The sequence below is a fragment of the Myotis lucifugus genome, unplaced genomic scaffold (genome assembly GCF_000147115.1).
Source record: "Myotis lucifugus unplaced genomic scaffold, Myoluc2.0 scaffold_106, whole genome shotgun sequence".
Taxonomy (NCBI): domain Eukaryota; kingdom Metazoa; phylum Chordata; class Mammalia; order Chiroptera; family Vespertilionidae; genus Myotis; species Myotis lucifugus.
Window position 1 is genome coordinate 296,503 of NW_005871154.1, and position 23,261 is coordinate 319,763.

The 23,261-nt window shown below is 42.9% G+C and overlaps 1 protein-coding gene and 1 non-coding gene across 2 annotated transcripts; both read right to left on the reverse strand.

The window, feature by feature from the left end:
* Positions 1 to 2,806: 2,806 nt before the first annotated feature.
* Positions 2,807 to 2,913, reverse strand: LOC111826866. Its single transcript, XR_002830294.1, has one exon. It is a non-coding gene; the product is annotated as a U6 spliceosomal RNA (small nuclear RNA).
* Positions 2,914 to 10,676: 7,763 nt separating this feature from the next.
* On the reverse strand, positions 10,677 to 14,240 carry LOC111826850 (NUT family member 2D-like). Its single transcript, XM_023757360.1, has 4 exons — positions 14,143 to 14,240; positions 12,414 to 12,697; positions 11,929 to 12,048; positions 10,677 to 11,429 (listed from the first exon to the last, which is right to left on the reverse strand). The coding sequence occupies exons 1-4, from the start codon at positions 14,156 to 14,158 to the stop codon at positions 10,758 to 10,760; spliced, it is 1,092 nt and encodes a 363-aa protein (XP_023613128.1). The 5' UTR covers positions 14,159 to 14,240; the 3' UTR covers positions 10,677 to 10,757.
* Between the last annotated feature and the right edge of the window lie 9,021 nt (positions 14,241 to 23,261).

A 23,261-nucleotide genomic window follows, 5' to 3' on the forward strand; every position in this document is an offset into this window, starting at 1 on the left:
CCCAGGGTCCCTAACAAAGCAAACAGCAGGGAAACAGAATTCAAATTGTATAATTAGAGGCAGTTATTAGCACTAAAAGTATTTCATGTTTTCACTTCAGTGAGCCGAGACACTCTTAACTGCTAGCTCTTCTTGGCCAGCTAGAATGACCAAGGACAAAATAACTCAGGACAATAGCAACGTATTTCCTATTCTGCAGGCCATCTCCACAATAAAGATCAGCCCAGTGGTTCCCTAAACTGCACTGCCATTATTTGGAATTCAGTGCTTATTCTCTTCTCTCTAAACCTCAGACCATCCTGAGAAAGTCTGCCAGGATTGCCAAGTTCCAATCACTACCAGCTTTCATGCAGAACGCCTTATTTGTCATAGACCCAGAAAGCAAGGCTATTGGCGAGCAAGTGAAAGAGGTTTTCAGATCATCAGAAACCTTCATGCTCTTGCTTAAAGTGGTGAAGTTATTGTACACTCTGGTTTGCACGTAGGACTGGATCACGGGAAGAAGAGACAGAGTAAGAGAACCACATGGTGTGGTCCAAAGAATGTGAAATAACTGGTTCTATGAATGCTCGCCGACTTTCGCAAAGATCAAAATTTTAAACAACATTCTGTCCTAATTCCTGAAACACAGGTCATCCTTCCACAGCGAAACTAAATCTCTAACCGACATAGACATTTTGTTTATTCCCCCTGAAGTCTCTTTCCATAAAGAAGAATGTCATTAAGATATTTTATAAAAATCCTTTAAGCTAGAACCAAAATCCAAGTGTAACTTGCATACTGAAGAATAGGATAGCCCGGCCGGCATGGCTCAGTGGTTAAGCATCTACCTATGAACCAGGAGATCATGGTTCAATTCCCGGTCAGGGCACATGCCTGGGTTGCAGGCTCGATCCCCAGTGTGGGGCACGCAGGAGGCATGCACTCTCTGGTACATGGGCCAATGCTCTAACTGCTGAGCTGCTGGTAGCAATTAATTGTTTTTATATTCAAATCTCTTTAAAAAGTATTTTACTGTTTAAAGAATGATAATACCAGTGTAGTGTGGAATTTACAATATATGTAAAGTAAGACATACAAAAAATAATGAAAGTTTAGCCTATATGTACCTATAAGAAGAAATGCACTTTAAATATAAAGACAACTTGGCTAAAGAGTAAAAGGATAAAAAAAATATAACTTGATAACACTAAGCCAAAAAACTAATTGAAACAACTTTGACATGATGAAAATTCACACAAAATATATTTTCTGAAAACAATGAAATTAAATTAGAAAGCAATAATGAAGAAATTCCAAATTATTTGGAAACTAAATAATATACTTCTAAATAACCTATGATTCAAAGAAAAAAAATGTAAAAAGATATATCAAGGTGTTTTAAACTCAATTAAAATGAAACATATCAAAATCTATGGTATGACAGTAAAGCAACACTTAAGGGGGAAATTTATAGCACTAAAATCTCCATATTAGAAAAGAAGGAATGTCTCAAGTCAGTGACTTCAGATTTCACCTCAAGAACCCAGGGAACAAAAAAAAAAAAATAGAAAAATAGAAAAGAAATTAAACCCAAAGTAAGCCAAAGCACAGAAATAACAATCTGAGCAGAAATCAGTGATATAGAAATTTAAAAAAACTGCGAAAATCAACAAAACCAAAATCTTTGATAAGATCAATACACTAGCCAAGACTAATCAGGAAAGAAGTGGAGAAGATACAAATGACCAATATAGGAATTAAAAAGGTGACATTACTATAGATTCTACAGACAGTAAATAAAGACTAAGAACATATTATAAACAACTTTCTGCCAATAAATTAGGCAATTTAGATGAAGTAAACAAGAAACCTGGAAAGGCAGTTCAGCCCCAGCCCACCAGAACACACCTACAATAGGTTGAGTTTATGACTTTCTTCAATGAGGAAACACACAATGGGGAACCATGAGATGTCTCAGTAATAGTATATTAGAAAAAAAAAACACATATTACAGGATTTGGGCTTTGGTTGAGGAATTTGAGTGAGGGTCTAAGGAAATGGGGATTTGCTCAAACCGGGTGCTGTCAACAAGCAGAGAGATAGCTTGTGGTTCAGCCATTTCACTCCAAAGTGTTACTCAAGAGAAATCAAAACATGTGTCCATTCAAAGATTCGTACATGACTGTTCATAGCAGCTTTCTTGGTTATATCCCCAAAGTGAAAAACCACTGAGATTTCTATGAACAGGTACATGATTAACCAAACTATGGTATATCCATTCAAATGATTATTATTTCTGCAATAAAAATTCATGCACATAACAACATAGATAAATCTCAAAATCAGTGCCCCCTTGGTTCGTCAATCACTTCTTGCCATTCCCGTTTCCCCCTTCCCTTGATATTAAAGACGTCTGCACTCTCTACTTTCTTAAAATGAATTTGAGTCTCCCACCTTCTCAATCAGTAAACATTTCCTTGCTCCAAACTCTGACATTTTGAGTTTTGGCCTTTCAAAGCATCAGGCACAAGGACTTTGAACCAGTAACAGGATAGCTTTTGACTTATTTGTTAGACTTTACTTTTTAAAAAAAAGAAAATATGGCCGAAACCGGTTTGGCTCAGTGGATAGAGCGTCGGCCTGCGGACTGAAAGGTCCCAGGTTCGATTCCGGCCAAGGGCATGTACCTGGGTTGCGGGCACATCCCCGGTGGGAGATGTGCAGGAGGCAGCTGGTCGATGTTTCTCTCCCATCGATGTTTCTAACTATCTCTCTCCCTTCCTCTCTGTAAAAAATCAATAAAATATATTTTAAAAAAAAAGAAGAAAATATGGAATGCTTCATGAATTTGCATGTCATCCTTGCTCAGTGGTCATGCTAATCTTCTCTGTATCATTCCAATTTTAGTATATGTGCTGCCGAAGCGAGCACTATTAAGACTTTACTCTTAATATTCGGAGGAAACTGACCTCATGGCATACGGGTCATGTTGTATGCAAATGTCTACCAATGTCCTCTGGTGTTGGGTGTTTTCAGGGTTATTTTGGTTTGGTTTCTACCTCTGTCCCAAATTTGAAATTCATTTGAGGTTTCCAAGAGTAGGACAGAGACAGAACTAATCCTTGTAGTTTTTAAGAGATGCCAGCTTCTCCCTACACATTGGATCTCTCTGTTTTAGAACATAATGACTGCACTTTAAACATGACAGTGATTGGAGCCTAATCCCAAGGATTCTAAATTAATTGTATTGATTCCAGGGTCAGGCATAATTAAGAGCTCCATAGGTGAATATTTAACTAGAGCTGCAAACCACTAGCCTATAATCATGTTACTCAAAGTTTGGTCAAAGGTCAGCAGCATCAGCATTACCTGGGAGCACCCTCAGGCCTCCCTCAGTAAGGATCTGCAGTTGACAAGGTATCCAGGTGACCTAAATGTACTTTCATTTGCAGAGATTCTGGTCTCAAAAACACACAACTCCAATGGGACTCAAGTTCTCAAAATACATCGATATCTTGACAGAGATACACACATCTGTCAAAATGTGTTCAAGATTAACTGGAATCTTTTAAACACTTTTAAATGTTTTTTTAAAATATATTTATTGACTTCAGAAACAAAGGGAGAGGGACAGAGATATAGAAACATCAATGATGAGAGAGAATCATCCATCAGCTGCCTCCTGCTGGGCATGTGCCCCGACCAAGAATCGAACTGTGACCTCCAGGTTCATATGTCGATGCTTAACCACTGAGCCACACTGGCTGGGCAACACTTTTAGATTTTCATATAACTTTTTTTTCTGAGATCAAACCATTTTATTGAGGAGGGGTGGGAGGGAGAGCAGAGTTTGCTAAGAGCAAATATGCCTCTTTGGGATACTGATTCTTAAAAGCTGGTTATTTTTAAGGAAAAAAAAAAAGACTCTGGAAAACCCTTTGACCTTCCCCTTTACTGCTCCAGGAGGGTGATCTCATCGCAGATAACTACCATTTGAAATGAGCTGGTGTGTGATAGCCAGGGAAGAACCTAGCAAGGCCCTTTCGATTCAATTCCTCTCTGTGCCCCAGTGTTACAATAGCCCAGAAGACATTTACCAAACATGTGCTTTTCTACCTCCACATGACTTGCCTTTCTGCCCTTGTAAGTCCCAAACCCCAACCCCCCTTCTCCTTGGTTCCAGGTGGAATACAAGCCTCAACTGCCCAGTGTGTCCTTGGTCTATTCTCATGGCATTCTCAAATATCCACGTCGATCACCTTTGGTCATATGCTTCTGTTAATATATCTCATTTTAATTTCATCATTAGCCCAGGCAGAAAAGGTTAGAAGGTGGGAGGAATTTTTTGTGTCCCTACAAGGGGCTTATGAGAAGGGTCCAAGGGCCAGGAGTACAGTGAGACCCAAAGTCCTCCAGGAGGCTGGGACCTCAGCTTCATAGTTGCCAAAAGCTTTTACATAACTGTTAGAATCCACTTGGATTTTTCAAAGAAAGAAAAAACAAAACCCCACACCCTGCTTGGTTTGTAGTTTTAGTTTTAATCAAAATTATCTGACACAGCCCCAGCCGGTTTGGCTCAGTGGATAGAGCATCGGCCTGTGGACTGAAAGGTCCTGGGTTCGATTCTGGTCGAGGGCACATGCCCGGGTTGTGGGTTCGATCCCCAGTGGGGGGCGTGCAGGAGGCAGCCGATCAAAGATTCTCTTTCATCATTGATGTTTCTATCTCTCTCTTTCTCTCCCTTCCTCTCTGAAATGAATAAAAATATATTTAAAAAATATCTGACACAAATTATTTGACAAATTAAACTACTCAGATTTATTACCAAAACATATTTAAATATATTACCACAAACACAATAATTCACTGATGCAAATATCTCCAACTGTGTTTTAAGAAAGGGAAAAAGGGACTTTCTAAATTTGCATCGCATTTGAGGAGTTGAGAAAGCAGAAAATGGCTTTTGCAAGAATGACATTGCTTTTCATAATAACCTGAAATGGACAGTATTTGCACAAAGTGCGCCAATTCCAGCCTCACAAACAAACAAGAAAACTAAGATTTTGCTTGTTTATGTTTAAAATAGACTTTTCTGAACACATTCAAATGCATAGAATTAAACAATTTGACTTAATATATTTTTATTACTTATGGCCGGGTAATTTTAGCGGTTTGAACTGTTTTCATTTGAATATGTTTAAAGGAAATAGTGCTATGCATATTAACCAATTTGACATGTGAAGGTATTTTATTCTAATTTCAGAACTATCCCCTCTAAAAAAATGTTAACATTCCATAATTGGTGAATATTAAGGGTTTGTCTTTTTATTTTCTTTTTGTTAAAGAGTAAAGAATACACACAAATATACCTGATTTTTAAAAGGATGCATAAGCAATTTAAAGAGACAGGATAGCCAGCTGGAACTATTAGATCCATAGGCAGGAAAATGAGCTTTGACTAAATTCACAACTAAAACAAAAATTCAAATGGATCAGAGAATGTAAAACTATAAAACTTTTATTTTAAAAAAAACATAGAAGAAATATCCTTGGACCTGGGGCGAGGCAGTAATTTTTGTGCTTGAAAATAAAAGCATAATTCACAAAGATAAAAACATTTATAAAACTAGATTTCATCAAAGTAGAAGAATTTGCCCTGAGAAAGACCCATAAAGGATGAAAAGACAACTTTCAGCCAGGGGGAAAAATAATTTGCATAGAGGGGGAATAATTTGCATAGGGGGAAAATAATTTGCATACCACATACCTTACAAAGAACTTATATGTAAAATATGGAGAGAATTTACAGTGAAAAGTAACAAGCTATCTAATTAGAAAATAGGCCAAAGACTTGGCTAGGCATTTTACTGAGAATGCTACACAGATATTCATAATAAGCACAGGAAAATATATTCAATATCATTAGACATTAGGGAAATGCACATTGAAACCACAATGAGATACAACTATACATCTATCAGAATAGCTAAAACAAAAAAATCATGATAATACCAAATGCTGGCAAGAAGAGAATATGGAAGTTTCTTATAAAACTAAATATTTGCTAAACTCAGAAATTGAACTCTTGGCATTTATCCTAGAGATATAAAATGGGTTTATGTTCACACAAACACATATATATGAGTGTGTATAGGTTGTATTCATAATATCCCCACTCAAATCTTCTTTAGTGGGTGAAAGATCAAACAAAGCAAACCATGAAATTCTACGCGGCAATAAAAAGGAACAAAGTATAAATACAGGCAAAACTTGGATGGATTCCCAAGGGAATTATGCTGGGTTTTAAAAGTCAGTCTCCAAAGGTTTCATACCACACAATCCTATTTATTAAAAAATTCCTGAAATGTCAAAATCATATAGATACTTATCAGAGTAGTTGCCAGGGGCTAGAGTAGACACAGAAAGAATGAGAGAGTTGGCTGTAGCTACAAAGGATAAGACAAAGGATCCTTATATGGTAATATTCTGCATCCTGGTTATGTTGGTGGTTCCATGAGTCCACACACATAATAAAAGCACATGCACACGCACACACATAATATAAAAAAACTAAGTTGAATGAAATGACATTATTTAAAAAGTATAAATTACTTAATTTAGTGTAGTTACTCCCATGTTAATTTTTATTAATTCCCTCATTCTTAACACCTGCATAGTATTTAAGTTCATAATGAATGGGTGATGGGTTTGTTTTTTGGGTCATTTATGTTGTTCATATATCATCTCAATTAAAAACCTGGTATTTTTACAAAGGTAGAAATATAAGGAGGCCGTCTTCCATATTTCTGTCAAATAGCTTAGATGAAAAGGATAGGCTCAAACCATACGTACATTAAACATGTTAATAGGGATTCTATGCAATGTGTTAGCAGCAGCCAAGTTTTAATGTCTCTGAATCTGCCACCAAACCCTACAGAGCAAGTAGGATAACAAAGCAGCACCTATGACAACACAGAGTGATGAGGTAGCCCATGAGCCCCACACCCTGTGAACCCCACACTGAGCAAGTAGAGCTAATCCACAAAGACTCACAGGAACCACCGTCTGTCCCGGAGGACACAAGGAAAGGACACAGGGTCCCCAAAGGCTCTGGGACCTGTGAAACTTAGAAATCCAACTGCTAACAGACACCCTTCCCCTCAGTTCAGGGAGCCCTGCTTGGCAGGCCTGGAGACAGCAGCTGAGGCCAGGAGGGCTATGAGGCTTCCAGCTCCTTAGGGGAGAGAGAGGATGGCAAAAGCAGACGGAGTGGTGGTCTGCAGCCCCATGAACTCACCAATTTAACCACTTCCAGAACAAAGCCCTTTCCTGAGGCGTAACTTCAGAAAGTCAGTTATGAAGTTGGACAAGGACCAAGAAAAGAGATGTCCAGATTAAACATGCCGGAGGGTGGAGGTGGGGGTGGGGGAGGCAGATCTCAGCAAATTCAAGCACAGGTAACTTCCTTACCTTGAGGTTCCAGAAAGACCAGAAGCCATGAATGTGAAATAAATAATAAAAGTCTTGGCTCAATAAGTTAAATCTTCTAACTCTTGTTACTAATCCAATCATTTTCTTTCTCAGACAGACAGTTGCTCAGCAAAAAGTACCTAATATTTTCTCAGGAAAATAGTGCTAAAAGAGCTCTCTCAAACTCCTACCTCTGGGTTGACCCGTGGATTTGAAATACCACCAGTGCGCGAGTCTGCTCAGCTTTTTATTGGGGGCAGCATGTCCCGCCGCCTGTAAAAAGCTATTGACTTCACCTGTTGATACTCCACCATCCTTCCTGCTGTCTTAGAGCCAATACTTTGTGTGCTATCCCTCCCAGTCCAGAACGCATTCAAACCCATTCCCTCATTTGCTCTCTCTCGTGCCCCCTATTTTATGGGCATATACATTTTTTGATTGTTTTATCCTGTATTAAAAAACAAAGCAAAACAACTTCCTCCCTTCAGAGTGGAGGTGGTGAGCCTGGAATATACTTAACGTCAAATCTAAGAAGACAACAAGTGCAGGATCTAGCTGAAGGAATGGAGTGCAGTGTCAGGTGGTCTGAAAATGAAATGATAGAAGGATGAAAAATGGGAGAAAAGGAGAAAGAGAAGGAATTCTGTAGAATAAGCTTTCTGACTGGTCCATCTCTTATGCCTGGAAGTCAAAGAGTTGTTTGTGGAAGCGAAGGCATATTTACTGCTGCCAAGGGAAACACTTAATGTTGGTATGATATCAAACTGGAGGATGAAGGAGAACATGGGAGGGTGAAGAAAGAGAGTCCAAGGAACATTGGCTGGAGACAGTTACTGCTGTCTAAAGGAAGTGACGAGTGTAGGGAAGTAGATCAGACAGCCATCAGAACAAAAAGCCAACCTGCCTAAAACAAAAGCAGCAAATGCAAACAAGATAGTGCAAGACACATATACGCATGAAACACACAGTGTAAAATACCAGGCCCCCAAATAAAAGCCAACAGAATTCACAGGAATCGAAGTCAATGCACTTAATTCTCTTATGAAAAGCAAAAAGACACTGTCCAATTAAAACACAAAACTCAATTCTATGCTGAATGTAAGATATCTACTGTTTGAGAAAAGTGAAAACTAAAAGGGTGGGCAATATATATACCAAAAGGATGTCTCCTCTTTATGTTCATGGAGTCATAGAGCAGTGGGTAGACACACGACACATTTTCTCATGCGTTCACACTTACACAGCTGGAGGTGTTTACACCACTAGTGTGAGTATATTCAAACACGCAAAGAAGACATTTTTACACAATGAGACATAGAAATGAGAATAGTGAGTGAAAGGAGAAAATAGGAGCATCTGAGAGGAAAGAGCCAACGTTGGGTACTTAGTGATGACATTACCAGGAGGCAAGTTATTTCCAGTGACAGTGTCCTTGTCCTGCTGCTGAAATCACGGGTGATCCTGGGGAAGTTGTGACTGATTCTCACAGAGCTACTCACAGAGCTGCTAGCAGCTGTGATGTTGCTGTGGCCACATGGGAAGCATCAGACTTAGCTTTAGCTTTCGTATCCTTGATGGCCATATATTGCTTGTTAGGGAGGGGGTAATACTGCAATTGTATTTTGGATGCTTTGTCTGATTCCAGACAAATAATCTCTCCAGAATGTGAGTGAGACATACATCTTGATCCATATGGAATGACCCTTTGGTAAAGAGCCAGGGATTGAGTTTCTCTGCAGTGACTGTGGCATCTTGAACAGACTGGGAAACCTGCCTATTACCTTTCTATTCCCGTGGGCTGGGACAGGGGTAGGCTTAATGTGAGGAAGCCTACAATTATTTATTTTAGGTTCAATTTATTATTATTTGTGTAGGTTTAATGTACTTTGTGGCTCTTTTACTGAAATAAAATCGATACTGCACAACTGAAAATACAGTTGCAATATTTTCCCTCACAGGTATATGAGGCTCTTGCTTCATCTCAGAATGTTTTCAGGACCACAGGTTCTTCTAATCGTGTTTAGGGCCACCTCCCCAAGTTGTTAATGGGGTTGGCTGAATGTACGGTAGAATCAGGCGATGGGAATCAGGTGAGAGCGGTAGGTTACTCCAGAAACGCAACGTAATGTACGCCTAGGGCAGTGGTTCTCAACCTTGGCTGCACATTAGAATCACCTGGGAATCTTTTTAAAATCCTGATTTCTGGGCCTCATCCTCCAGAAATTCTGTTTCTTTGTTATGTGGTGGGGCCACAACATTAGTAACAAAGAAACAATTCCGGAAGTATTGTATCTGGTGCGACTCTTCCCCTACCGCCCCTGCTGGTCCTGGTGTGCTTGCGAAACTGGGTCTCGGTTTGTTAGTAGGACTTTTTTATCCACGGGGATAGAAATCTATGTTGGCATCTATTCACACACGAGTCCAGCCATGGTTGTAAAAGAAGGAACAGTGTTGTGGGGTGGCCTTGAAGACCCATTGTCCCTGAGCCTAGTCCCCCAGCCACACCAGATGGGTCCTCCTTTCACAGTTGGACAAGAGTCTCCCACACAGAAATCCAGACAGGAACATGGCATCCTCCCCCCTGCCCCCGCCACGGTCATTTCCCGAGTCCACACCTCTAACAGGCTTGTCATCATTACTTTCTTGTCACCCCCTCGTTCTAGCCTCACCCTTCCACTGCCCTCCACATTTGATCATCCCACTGAGACTAAAGGATGCTTCCCCTGTAAGGAGGCACAGAGGCAGACAGTCGGTCACCTGGGGCCAAGCCTTGTGGTCTAGGGTCAGGCCACCCACACAGGAAACCCTGGAGGAGCTGAGAATCGCTGGGCCCCATTGTCTGACTTCTTCCGGGAGGCCCCTCATCCGTCTAGCCTGGCCTTGGGAGTAGAAGTGATGATGGGAGGGGTCGCTGGGGATCAGAGAGCCCTGTGCTGCCAGGAGCAGGCGGAAGGAGATTCCTCTCAATCTGGAAGGAGGGACTGAGGCTCACCTGTGGATCCAGAGCGCCCTGACCTCCCACATTCCCTTCCTCTTGGGTCCCCTCTCCAAGGAGCAGCGCAGACTCAAGTACAGAGACAAAGACAATGGCCCCCGAGCATTTTCAAACACAACTATCTTTATTCATAACTGAAATACAATGTCCCAAAGGTGCTGATCCTACCCCCACCCCCCAGGCCCACCCCCACCCTAACAACCATGCCCTCCCTCCCAGCCTCCCACCCTCCCAAATCCCTAGAACAGCCAGGATCAGCTCTGAAATGAGAAGGAGCCCTGGGCTCCTCTGGGGCACAGCCAGGTCCCATTTAGTTTGGGTCGCCTGACTGAGGGCAGGAGGGGCCCCCCACTGCTCCACGCTGGCTGCAGTACCTCTTCCTCTTCCTCCCCCTCCCCGCGACAGACTGCTCACTCTTTCTCTTTGGAGCCTGGGACCGAGCAGCTTTCCGGGGCCCTTGACCTTCAGGGCAGGCAAGGCCCGAGGCAGGGTCAGGACTCAGAGAGCGAGCACTGGGTGACAGGCTCTTAGGAGAGGCCAGGGAGGGGAGGTCCCCCTCCTTCTCACTGGACCTGTCCACTGGCCCGCCGTTCCCCCTGACAGGAGAGACCTCCCTGGGAATGGTGGCATCCCTGGGTCCCAGGTCAGAATCAGTGCGCCTGGGACTCTGGGGAGAAGAGGGAGGGCATATAGCCCCGAGGGGTGGGCACTCCAGACATCCTGAAGGGGCAGCAAAGGCTTGGAGACTGGACAGGTGGACATCTGCATGACCAGGCCTTTGATCATCCTTGATGTCAGTCTCCGGTGGGCAGGCTTTGCCATTGACCTCCAGCTGGGGGCCGTGGTCATCTCTCTGGGCATCTTGGCTGGCCACAGACTCAGAAGGACTTGGGTCACATTGGAGTGCACCATCACTCTGGGGTGCCTGCTCATCCTCCTCCTCTTCCTCCTCCTCCTCGTACAGGTGCAGCTTCTCTAACAGCTGGGAGGAAGAGGGGGACAGTGACATGCTCTGCCCACATGTGTGAGAGGAGGAGGAGCGTGGGTGATGGGACAGTGGTGTTGGGGAAGGAGGGATAGGGGGGACACCGTGATTCAAATCCCAAACAGACATGTGGCTCTCCTCTGTATCCCTCTGCCTGCCCCAGCTTTGTGTCCTTCTCTCCCTTTCTGGGCCCCCAATCCTCTTCTTCCCGTCATCCTTTTCTGTCTACAATTCTCTCCTCTTTGTCCTCCTGCACTTCACCCACCCCAGAGCTGGCCCCTGGGTATGCCATGCCTACAGGCAGCACTGGGGTGGACAGAGTCAGGTGCCCCCTTTTCTGAGCTGCTCCTTGCCCTGGTTTACCTGGAGTCCCTCCCTCCATGACTCACATAGGGACCCTTCCTCCTTTAACTCACCTGGCATCTGTCCCTCCCTCCCATGGCCCACCTGAAGCCCCCCTTCCATCTTCTTAAGTTTCCCCCATCCCCTGACTCACCCAGATAAGAGCGAGTCCTTCTTCCAGCTCCAACAACTCGTTAGTTAGAGCCGAGAGATCCAACTGCGAATCTGAGGAAAGTAATTGTGCCACGAATCGGGATTGAATGACCTCCTCCACCTGGGACAGAAGGAAGAAGGTATAAGCAGGACCTGGAGGAAAAGTAGAAAAGCCAAGACCCACCCTATCCTCTTGCACAAGGTGAGTGTTTTACTACTCATGGTCATCCGCTCCAAGCGCACACACACAGAGGAATATATACACATACAAACACAAGGGCACACCCACATATACACACTGAAAGCACACACCACACACACAACATACACACATGCACACAGAGACACACCCATCACCCATGCATGCACCCAGCTCAGGAACAAAGAACAGAGCTTAATCCAATCCTCCTGAGCAGAACCCAGATCTGGGTGCTGGAGTGCCAAGCTCTGGAATCTTGTAGACCTCGGAGCTCGGAGCCAACTCACCCTGTTGACCAAGTCGTCCTGGGACAACAGCATGTCAATGTAACTCAGTATATCTGGGTCCAGGAAGAGCCAATTCTCTTCCTGCTGTGCCTCCATTCCGTCCTCTTCCCTTTCTCCACCTGGCTCCCCCATGGCTGGTTGGGCCAGCTCCACCAGCCCATCCTTGGCATCCATGTTCTCTTTCACAGCCTCCGGGGGGATATCCTTGGGTTCCTTGGTCTCCTGGGGCTGCTGGGGGCTGCGGACACTTTGGGCCTTGGGTACAGCATTCTTGGCAATGCACACTGTGGCAGAGGAAAGAAGAGGGAGTATGAGGGACTCCAGCTTCCACCCCCTGAGCATGTGATAGTGAGGGCAGTATTGGGGGGACAGTAACATTGGTGCGACTGGGTCAGAACCTCTGAAGCCATGTTACCATGGGAGGGGAGAGGTCCGAGGGAAGCATCCAAAAGAGTCAAATGTGAGGATGTGCAGAGCCCCTGATTCTCCAAGGGCCCCCCAACTCCCCTGTTCAATCGCTTCTTAGGTACACATCATGTGCCCCTAATTACTCAGGACTGGTGTCCTAAAACGTTTACTAACGATACAGATCATCTTCCTGCTTCTGTGCTACTCCCCTTGCCCCCTTTAGAAAGAAATCTGCCTTTATAGATGTTCTGAGAGAAAAACAACCACACTCCACATTTGTTCTCTGTCTATAAAGCAGGGATGTGGACTATGAGCAAACCCCTCATTTCAAAGATAAAAGGCAGGGGAGCCTGGCCTGGGTGCTCAGTGATTGAGGATCAACCTACAAACCAAGAGGTCGTGGTTGGACTCTCGGTCAGAGCACATGCCCGGGTTGCGGGCTCGATCCCCAGTGTGGGGTGTGCAGGAGGCAGCCGATCAATGATTCTCATCATTGATATTTCTATCGCTCTCTCCCCCTTTCTTCCTCTCTGAAATCAATAAAAATATATTTAAAAAAAATAAAAATAAAGGCAGGACAGAGGATACACAACAAGAGGAAGTAGGTCTGAAGAACTGACTTGCCACAGAAGGGGAACAATTCAGGACCACCCAGGTCACTGTCCCCCTTTTCCGCCCTATGCTGGTGGAAGTTGCCCGGCTGCCCTGCTCCTGTGGAGTCCAGCACAACAAGAAGCTCCCTGGGCTCAGAAGTGAGCTCTGGGCTGGAAGCAGTGGAGGAGCTTGGGCTGCAGCAGCTGGAGTTCCTTCCAGCCCAGCCCTCGGGGCAGACATTTCATTGTGGACTTGGCCACAGACAGCACTGGACAACTTTCTGGCTGGGACTACCTCTCCCCACTGCCCCAATAGCTTCGGTATCCTAAACCGAAATCCCTTAGAAAGATACAGGGCACAGGACTAGGCTTTCCTGTGACCCTCCCTGTGCCACCACCACGACACAGCCCACTACTCTCTACACACATGTTGAAGTGGCGTGTCTCTCCTTTAGAAAGAATCCATGTGCCTGCTGCCTCCACACCCAGGCATTTCCCCTGAAGTCATCCTGAACCACCTCTGAGGAGCCCTCCTGTTCAGTCACAGGTTTCCCCGGACTCTCAGTCTCTCCTGGTGAAAGGTCCTTGGGGGGCCAGTGCTCTCTCCTTCCCCGACTTCAGTCCGAACTATGTTTCTCCAGTGGAAGTATTACATTTTAATCCCAAGTGTTGAGGTACATCATGGTCACTAATCAACCCCCAACTCCCATTCCAACCTATAGGCTTACCTTCTTCTGAAGCCATCCCTGAAGGCTGAGGCACTGACCACCGCTGAGAGAGAATGAGAGAATTCAAGTCCAGGTCCAAGAGGTGACCTGCTCCAACAGACACTCAGGATCCAGTGAAGGAACAGGTTGGATTTAAATGTCAGAATGTAGGATTCCAGACATTCTGCATCGGGGGAGGGGCGACAGGTTGGTGCCTGGGTGGGGGTGGTGTGAGGAGACATTCCCTGGAGGGCTCTGGCAGGTAGACAAGAACCAGCATCTCCTTTCAAATTTTTAGTGATGACACAATTGTTGTGTGCCTCCTTAGGCCATTTATATGCTGGTTTTTCAGATTCACGGCACAAAAGCTTTACTTGATGTTCCTTTTATTTCAGTTCTTGATCCATCAGCCTAGTTTGGGTCCTTCAACCTGCTTCCTATCTAGCTCTTGGCTGACTTCAACACAGACTACACTTTCTGAACAAATTTCAAACATAAACAACAATGGGAACTTGTGGCCACATGGAACCCAGTGTTTGAAACCCGGACTGACTCAGCAGATCCAGCCTGTTGGGGGGCTGTGTGCACATCATTCTTTGGGGAGCAGTCCTGTGGCCCCAAGTGCCATCCAGTGCTGGGAGCTCTGCAGAATGCAGCCGGCCCAGCCTTCCAAATGATCCCCTTTGCTCCAGTCCATCAGGGGAAGGCTCCATAGCCTACACGGCCAAGACCAGAAATCACTAGTCTTTGTTTCTCAGAGTATTCCATTGTTCAATGTTTACTTTTTAACCTTTTGACTGATTTTAATGTAATATATTAAACAAGCAATGCCTTGCATAGTTTACAGTGTAATTGCACAAAATGGAAAATATGGTGACGTCTCTTTCGCCTGCCTCTTTGCCCTGGCAGCACAGTCTTCTTACCCACAGGATGCCATTGTTATCTGTTTCCTTTAAATTTTTTCAGAGATGTATTATGCAACTAAGAGCAAATGCAAACTATTTTTTTTTTTTAAAATGCTCTTGGCTTTTTTCTCTGGTTAAAAATAATATATGTCTCAATATATTTATTTTACATGTAATTTTACTTAGGGTATACCATAATGATTGTCTTTGTACTGGTAACGTGGCTCCTCTTTATTTCTGGAGGCTAGATTCGTAGAACATGAAATTCTACAGTTCCTTAAAATTCAAAGTATCTTTTGAATGATTTTAATGAAAGAATAGGTGGCCCGATTTAGTAAATAATAGACACCCAATGGAATTTAGATTTCAGATACACAACGAATTAGTTTTTAGGATAATTGGGTCCCCACTGTATTTGGAACATACCTTTACTGTCAATTTGCTTGCTGTTTTCTGAAATTGACACTTAACTGGCATCCTCTATTTTATCTCCCGGACAAGTAACTTATTAGGCTACTATTAGCTACTCCGCCTAGAAGAAGAACTTGAAGTAAAAAAGATTCAGGTGTGCATCTTGGCTCCGCCACTAAACACAATTGCACACACACGTGACATGTGCACATTCGTTGGTAGATACGGAACTTGTGAGAGCCATCATCATACAGCACTGAATGTCCCTCGTGTCTAGTGGGGGAAAGACAGACGTAAGGGCCAGGAAGGCAGAAAATCTTGTGACTCCACGTGTTAACAGGGCTTGACATCCCAACGTCTGGTTGGCCCAAGTTGTTAAAATTCCACTAGCCATGAGACGTACGTGGCACTCTGAGGCAAAGCCAGGTCTCTCTCCACCATGCCCAACCCCCTTCCTCAGAAACCTGCATCCACCTACAGCCCCGCTTGCCAGTCTGAGCCTGGAAGCCCTGCTCATAGACTTCCAAGTTTCCTGCCTGGGACATACACCCTCGCTCTTTGAAAGACAGGTTCATCATTGCCCATGGTTCCATCTGCGTGTGAACCATGGTAGCACCCCTTAAAAAACTTGTTCGATACTTATTTTCATACTGTGCATAAATGTCTGTTAATCACTGTCACAATGATCTGAAAGAGCAATCGTGTTCTGTGCTGTGAGAGGAGAGGATTGTTAGGAAATTGGTCAATGGAGATGAAGGGTGACGACTTCGGAGGATTGCAACCAAATCTCTGGGAAGACAAGCTTCACTCCCTGCAGAAGTCCTCCTACTGGTAGGGTAAAGGACTGTGAACATTCCCTGAAAAAGACTCCAATATAATTCAAATTCTGCACATCATAGAAAAAGAAGGGAGGAGAAGGTGAAATTCTTCCCATGCTACCTGCTTTGTGAACAGAAATTAGTCTAGTCAAGTCTTGATCAATGTTATAATAGCAACCTTACAATAGAAATACCTGCAAATCAACATTTATTGAACAACTTCCATGCGCTAGAGAAATAAACTTAAAAAACAACAACATATTCTAGTACAGTAAATGTATTCGGAAAACCTTGAGGGATGGAGTCAGGGGGAAGTATATCGTGTTTCCCAGGTCTAAATTTCATGGCCAGAATTGTTTAATGAAACATTCAGACTTGCTAGGAGAAAAGACGACTGTTTTCAGAAACCACGGAAATGCAGTCCAGAGGACATGAAGGCACTTGCCCCAATTTGAGGACATGTGCTCAGGTAGACCTCTCCAAATTCTTTCCGGAGGGAGGGCTGCATCTATAGCATGGATTGCACGGTTGCAATTTTAAGATCCTAAGTGCTCATTGCACACGCCCTGGTCTGAACCACGGACAGCCATGGAGGTTCTTGATAAGGAGGCCTTGCTGGAGAAGCTTTGCAGGAAGTCCCCCACCTCCTCCAGTTCTTTCCTCTCCTGTTCCTCAGCCTTGTCCTGTTCTGGTGCAGAAGATGGGGTCGGCGGGGAGAGGTTGGGAAAGAGGGGGTGCCTGGCGCCATGATGCACGTACATGCGTTCTGGTGCAGAAGATGGGGGGAGGGGCTCCACCCTGCAAGGACTCCCAGCATGGGTTGTATCTGTTGTAAGGTTGGCTCTGGTGGGCATACATGCGTGGAGGGGGGGGGGCCAACAGTGTTCCTGGCCTACACGAGGCTTGGCATAGCTGCCACAGGAGTGGGTTATGTAAACGAAGAAGTAAGGGACGCACGGACACTTACCCCTCAGATGTCACCCCTCTTCACTCTTGTTCACGCTGTGGGCTATTTGCGCCCAAGGCCTGCGTTCATTCCCCATAAACACTCACTTCCGGTGGTGTTTACGCCAGGGAATTGGCCACTGGCACTGGCTCATGGGGGAGAGAGTTCAGTGATTGGCAGGCCTGCAGTGGGGTCTAATAACCCGTGTGAGCTGTTAGATTCTGAGAGTCATTCTGTGCCTCTTGAATTCTGAACAATGCAGGAGCTGAGGTGCATGAGCCAACGCTAGCACACAGAGGCCAGAGCCCTAAGTATAATATTTAGAAATATATGAATAAATGAAGAATGCCTCCAGCCTGAATACCAGGGATTTTAGTGGTTTGTAGGAGTTGTGTGTGAGAGAGAACCAGGACGAAGGAATTGTGGAAGTTGTTCTCCAAGACATCATGCCCACCTTCACTCTGAATTTTTGGCCACGCTGTTACCTCTAGCTGAACACCACTTCCACTACCTTTTTTTTTCTTCCCCAAATCCCTATTTGTTTAAGAACAAACTCAGGAATAATTTTCTTTCAGTAAAATTTTTATATTTCAAAAAGTGTGCTGTACTGCTATCATTTTCCCTTGCACCATGGATCTCCTACTATTATTTTATAGAAATCTATCTATATAGCAATGGAACTACTTTTCTAAATTTCTGAAATGATGCTTCGGACAGAGTTGAAAACAAATTCCAGCAAGATTATAGGTTATCATAGCCTGTATAGTATAATTTCATTAAATGCATTTTCACGTAAATTATCTTGCTATATGATATGTATTATTTAATGGTTTCTTGTTGGAATTGAGTAAAGAAGAAATTTGGAAGATGGATGAAATCAAGGAATAAAAGAAGAACTATGATCTTAACGTTGGTGTGGCCCCAAACTTCATGTATTGAACCCTAACACCCGATGTGATGGCATTGGAGGTGGGGTCTTTGAAAAATGCGTAAGTCATGAGAGTGGAGCCTTCAGAAATGGGATTAGTGCCTTACACAAGCTTCAGAGAGGTCCCTTGCCAAGTGAGGATACAATAAGTCTGCCACCTGGAAACAGCTATCAGCCAGCCACATAGGCACCCTGATCTGAGACTTCCAGGCTCTAGAACAGTGAAAGCTAAATTTCTGTTGTTTATAGGCTACCCAGTCTATGATATTTTGCTACAGCAGCTCCAATAGAATCAGCCTAACATTTTCTATAAATCTACTGTGAGCCAAGCATTGTATAAGCATTAAGCTTAATCTCTACTGTTATCAAAGCTCACTGTAATTTTATTACCAGTTTATGAATGTATGGATGGGGAAACAGATGATAAAGAGGTAATTATTTTAACCAATGTATTCTTATTATAATAGCAACTTCAGAATTTTAATGTATATTTGTTCAATTCCAGTGTTAGTGCTTTTTGTAACCAAATAATGCTTTCTCTTACTGATTGCATTGGTCAGTCTTCACTGCCAGACCGTGAGTGTTATGAAGTCAGAAACTATAACGTTCATCTCTGATTCCCATGCAAGGAGACATGGCTTTCAAAACAGGAGGTGCTGAATGAATTAGAAAAGACATGCTCTCAATTCACAAGCAGAGCCCTAATTGACCATGAATCTCACTATCTAGCGGCTATTAGCCTAAACTGTACCACCACCTAGTGGCAAAAAAGACTTCTGCACTCTGCTGATTTGAAGTAAAAAGAAACATGTCTTAAACCTAATTTTGCAAATTTAATGTCAAGAGGGAAGGCAAGTGACACTATCTGCTAAAGAATTGTCCAAATAAGTATAATATGTCATTCATAGAAAATCGAAAAATCTCCAGGAACTTTGAGAATAAATGCATGTGTTTACACTTAGCATCCTACTGAAATGGAAAAGAAATCTATAGACAATAAGAGTAGTAGTCTTTCTTTGAATGCTAGATGTCACGTGCATTCAATAAAAATCTCTAAATTGGCTTTAATATTTGTTTTAATAAGAGGAAACAAAAAAATTTTTAGGGTCTGCACTATGTATATAGATAAGATACAACATTCAAAGTCTTGATGTGCTAAATTAAAAATACTTTCCTACAAAAAATTTTCCCTACAGGATAGTGAACATACAATACAGTCTACAGATGATGTGTTGTGGAATTGTGCTCCTGAAACCTGTATAATTTTATTAAACAGTGTCACCCCAATAAATTGAATAAAAATAAAAAAAATAAATGAAATCAACGTGGTGAGCTGGAATAAAAATCTAAGTTACATTGAAAAAATATTTTTTTCTGCACCAATAGTGAAAACTATGGACTTTGGGTGATAATGTTATGTCAATGTGTGTTCATTGGCTGTAATAGATATACATACCATGCTGGTGGGGGATGTTGGCAATAGGGGAGGTAATGCATGTGTGGGGGTAGGAGTTATAAGGGAAAACTCTGTACTTGCCATTCAATTTGCTATTAACCTACATCTGCTCCAAAAAATAAGGTTAATTAAAAATATTTCCCTTCAGTCTTTTAATTGTCTACAACTTTATAATCATCAACTGTAGAATTACACTTTTTCCTTCACTTTTTTAAAAATGTATTTTATTGATATTTTACAGAGAGGAAGGGAGAGGGATAGTTGGAAACATCGATCAGCTGCCCCCTGCACACCCCCTACTTGGGATGTGCCCTCAACCAAGGTACATGCCCTTGACTGGAATTGAACCTGGGACCTTTCAGTCCCCAGGCCAACGCTCTATTCACTGAGCAAACCGGTCAGTGCTCCTTCACTCTTTATAACTCATTCTATGTTTAGCAACAAGCAAAGCCTGAAGAAAATTTAAGTAGCCAGGATAATTTAGGAAAATTCTCTTAGAGCTCAGCAGGCCCTATAAACCCCCCTGGGACTCACATTTCCATTCCTGCTTGTGTGTAGAGAGGGTGGGTCGCCTTCACTGTGCTTGTGGAGATGAGGAGGGAACGTCACTGAATGTACAATGAAAAGCATTGGGGCAAGTGGTGATCGGTCGGTGGGATCAATGCGGAGAGGATGCTCAAGGAAGGAGCCGGTTCTGGATTTGGGATGATTTCTGGTTTTGACACTTTGAGAATGCCGTTTCAGAGGAAAATTGTACTGGAGATGTCCGTGAGATCTTTACGTTGTGAACTGAATTTCTGTGGAGATGTATATGTAAAATGAGGTCATATCACAAAAGTGTGTAGATTAAAATAAGAATATGCAGCCCTAACTGGTTTGGCTCAGTGGATAGAGCATCGGCCTGCGGACTCAAGGGTCCCAGGTTCGATTCCGGTCAAGGGCATGTACCTTGGTTGTGGGCACATCCCCAGTTAGGGGGTGTGGAGGAGGCAGCTGATCGATGTTTCTAACTCTCTATCCTTCTCCCTTCCTCTCTGTAAAAAATCAATAAAATGCATTTTTTAAAAAAGAATATGCAGATCCCAACAGGGAAAGCAGCAGAGCAGACTGAGAGGCCCCATCAGGAAACCAGGAGTTCATGGTGCTTGAAGGAAAAGAATGCCTGATGAATGAGAGCCAATCAACAAGTGGGTAAGTGCATGAGCCAAATCACTCTGCAACCTCATGTTCCCTCCTGAACTTGCTAGCTCCTTGAGTCTCAGTTCAAGCACCACAGGCACAAGTGATAGCCACCTTCCTCTGGACTGTCAGACACCATACACATCATGGCACTCAGATGGTTCCCTGATACTTAACATTCATTTTCTCTCCAATTTTATGCACAGTGAAAGATACTAAGTGCTAATGTACCCAGTCTAGGTGTCTGGAACAGTTCTGAGAGATTTCCCTCCCTGGATCCTCTCCCATAAATACGTTTTCTTTTCATTTTCTAGGGGAAAGAGAGGGGAGATCCTTCAGCTTTATTGTAATAATGTGTCCTAGTTCCCTCAGCCTGCTACCCCCAGTCAGGTTTCATTACTGTGGGGAAAACAATTCAAACCTAGTTTATGAAAAAGAGTTAGTGAATGTAGTAAAAATACCCAGAAGCTTTGTGTAAATGTCACATTCCCAGCACAGGAATGTCTGGAAAATATGCCTAGACTCTAGCCATCTTTTCAATATGGAATAAAAAAGCAGGTTTATTTCTGGAATATGATGAATGTTTAATATTAGGTCATGCAATAACCCAATTCCTGATACAAATATACGTAAGGAAAATATTATTGGTCAATGATAGAAGTGATGCGTTAAATAATAATACACATTATGTAGTGAAAACTATAATATACATACATATGCATTTTCTGAATAGGATGTATAGCTTATTTTAAATGTAGTATTAATCAGCATAATTTCAATAGTTGCAAATCCTTCAAACATGAGTTTGAAAGTCAGAAGCAGGACAAGCACATATCACTGCTGTTACTTAACGTTGTTCTGAATATTCCAACCAACACTTTTAGAAAGAGAAAGGATTAGAGGTATAAAACATGTTAATGCTGCCATTATTTTCTAAAATGTACTCTTTATCTAGAAAAACACTTAATAATAATTCACTAAGATATGCGATTATCTAAATGCTCAAACCTTGATGGTTTTCATATGAAAATGATGCAATTACTTTTATCATGCTTATATTCATGAGAACACAATATGGAAATAGCCAGGAATATACAGGGGGAAAGGGTTTAATTTAATCTCACATTAAATAGATTTTCAAATACATTAGTAAACCAAATAATCAAAGCAATGTGGTACTGCCACAATAATTCACAGGCAGACCAGTAGAACAGAATAGTGTATATTTACACATCTATATCTTTCTATGTATCTATCTATATACTTTTTGTTGTTGTTATTAATCCTCACCTGAGGATTTTTTCCCCATTAATTTTAGAGAGAGAGAAATCTATGTGAGAGACAGATCGGTTGGTTGCCACCCAAACACACCCCAAGAGGGGGCAGGGATTAAACCTGCAACCCAGGTAGGTGCTCATGATCAGGAATTGAACTCAAGACCCTTTGGAGTGTAGGCCAATGCTCTAAACACTGAGGACAGCAGCCAGGGCTATCCAGATGTCTCTCTCTTTCCTTCTTTCTTTCTTTCTTTCTTTCTTTCTTTCTTTCTTTCTTTCTTTCTTTCTTTCTTTCTTTCTTTCTTTCTTTCTTTCTCTCTCTCTCTCTCTCTCTCTCTCTCTCTCTCTCTCTCTCTCTCTTTCTTTTCCCCTTCCTTCCTTCCTTCCTTCCTTCCTTCCTTCCTTCCTTCCTTCCTATCCACCCTGAAAGCTAAATAGGAAATTCACTTGAACCTGAAGCAACAGAAAGGAATTTGGGATTTGCCAAGAACAAATGCAGGCACTACTTAGAGCAGCAGTGCCCCAAATTATAAAACATTTATTCCATGGAGGCCCTCATTCAAAGGAAATAGCTAACCTTAGGAAATATAATTTTATTTGAAATTAGTAAAAAAAGTCTCATAGAGATGTAAGAGTTCAATATACATGTATAAATATTGCCTGCTACATGATGCTGCCCACTCTCACATTAAGAATGACAACTCCTTTCTCACACCAGATGTAGTGTAAGAGTCCAGAGGTAGAGTTCTTGCAGAGAATGTAGGAGTCACAAGCTCATGGTGGCCCCTGACCACCTCTGGCAGACAGAAAATGAGGAAAGCAAAACTTCTTTCTTCAGAAATATGCAGTCCAGTGCAGTGTGCTCCTCACAGCTGCCCAATCATCTCACTGTTTGTTTCAAGATCCTTCATTGCATGGAGAACCTAGGGGTTGTGGTACTGATGGTGTAGGGGGACCCAATACAGGCTCACACATATTTCTTCTCCAGAAGGAACCTCTCTTCCCAGGTGTGTGGACTTGATATTGAGAGTTCTGTCCCAATTTCCTGCTTCCCAACCCGTCCTACTCTGTTTTGAGGAGGAGTAGGGGAAAGGAAGGGAGAAGCAAAGCAATAAACAGGGACAGGGAGAAGAGCCCTTCAATGTACATAGATGCCAAAGACTTCTGTTGGGAAGTTCTCTGTCCCGCCATCCAGGAATGCACAAAGCTCAGTTGGAGTC

Bases quoted from the DNA above. Each gene is read 5' to 3' on its own strand.
- LOC111826850 (XM_023757360.1), bottom strand. The intron at 12,049-12,413 runs GTGAGTTGGCTC...CTTCTGTCCCAG, and splicing joins AGGACGACTTGGTCAACAGG to GTGGAGGAGGTCATTCAATC. The intron at 11,430-11,928 runs GTGAGTCAGGGG...TCTTCCTCCCAG, and splicing joins AAGGACTCGCTCTTATCTGG to CTGTTAGAGAAGCTGCACCT.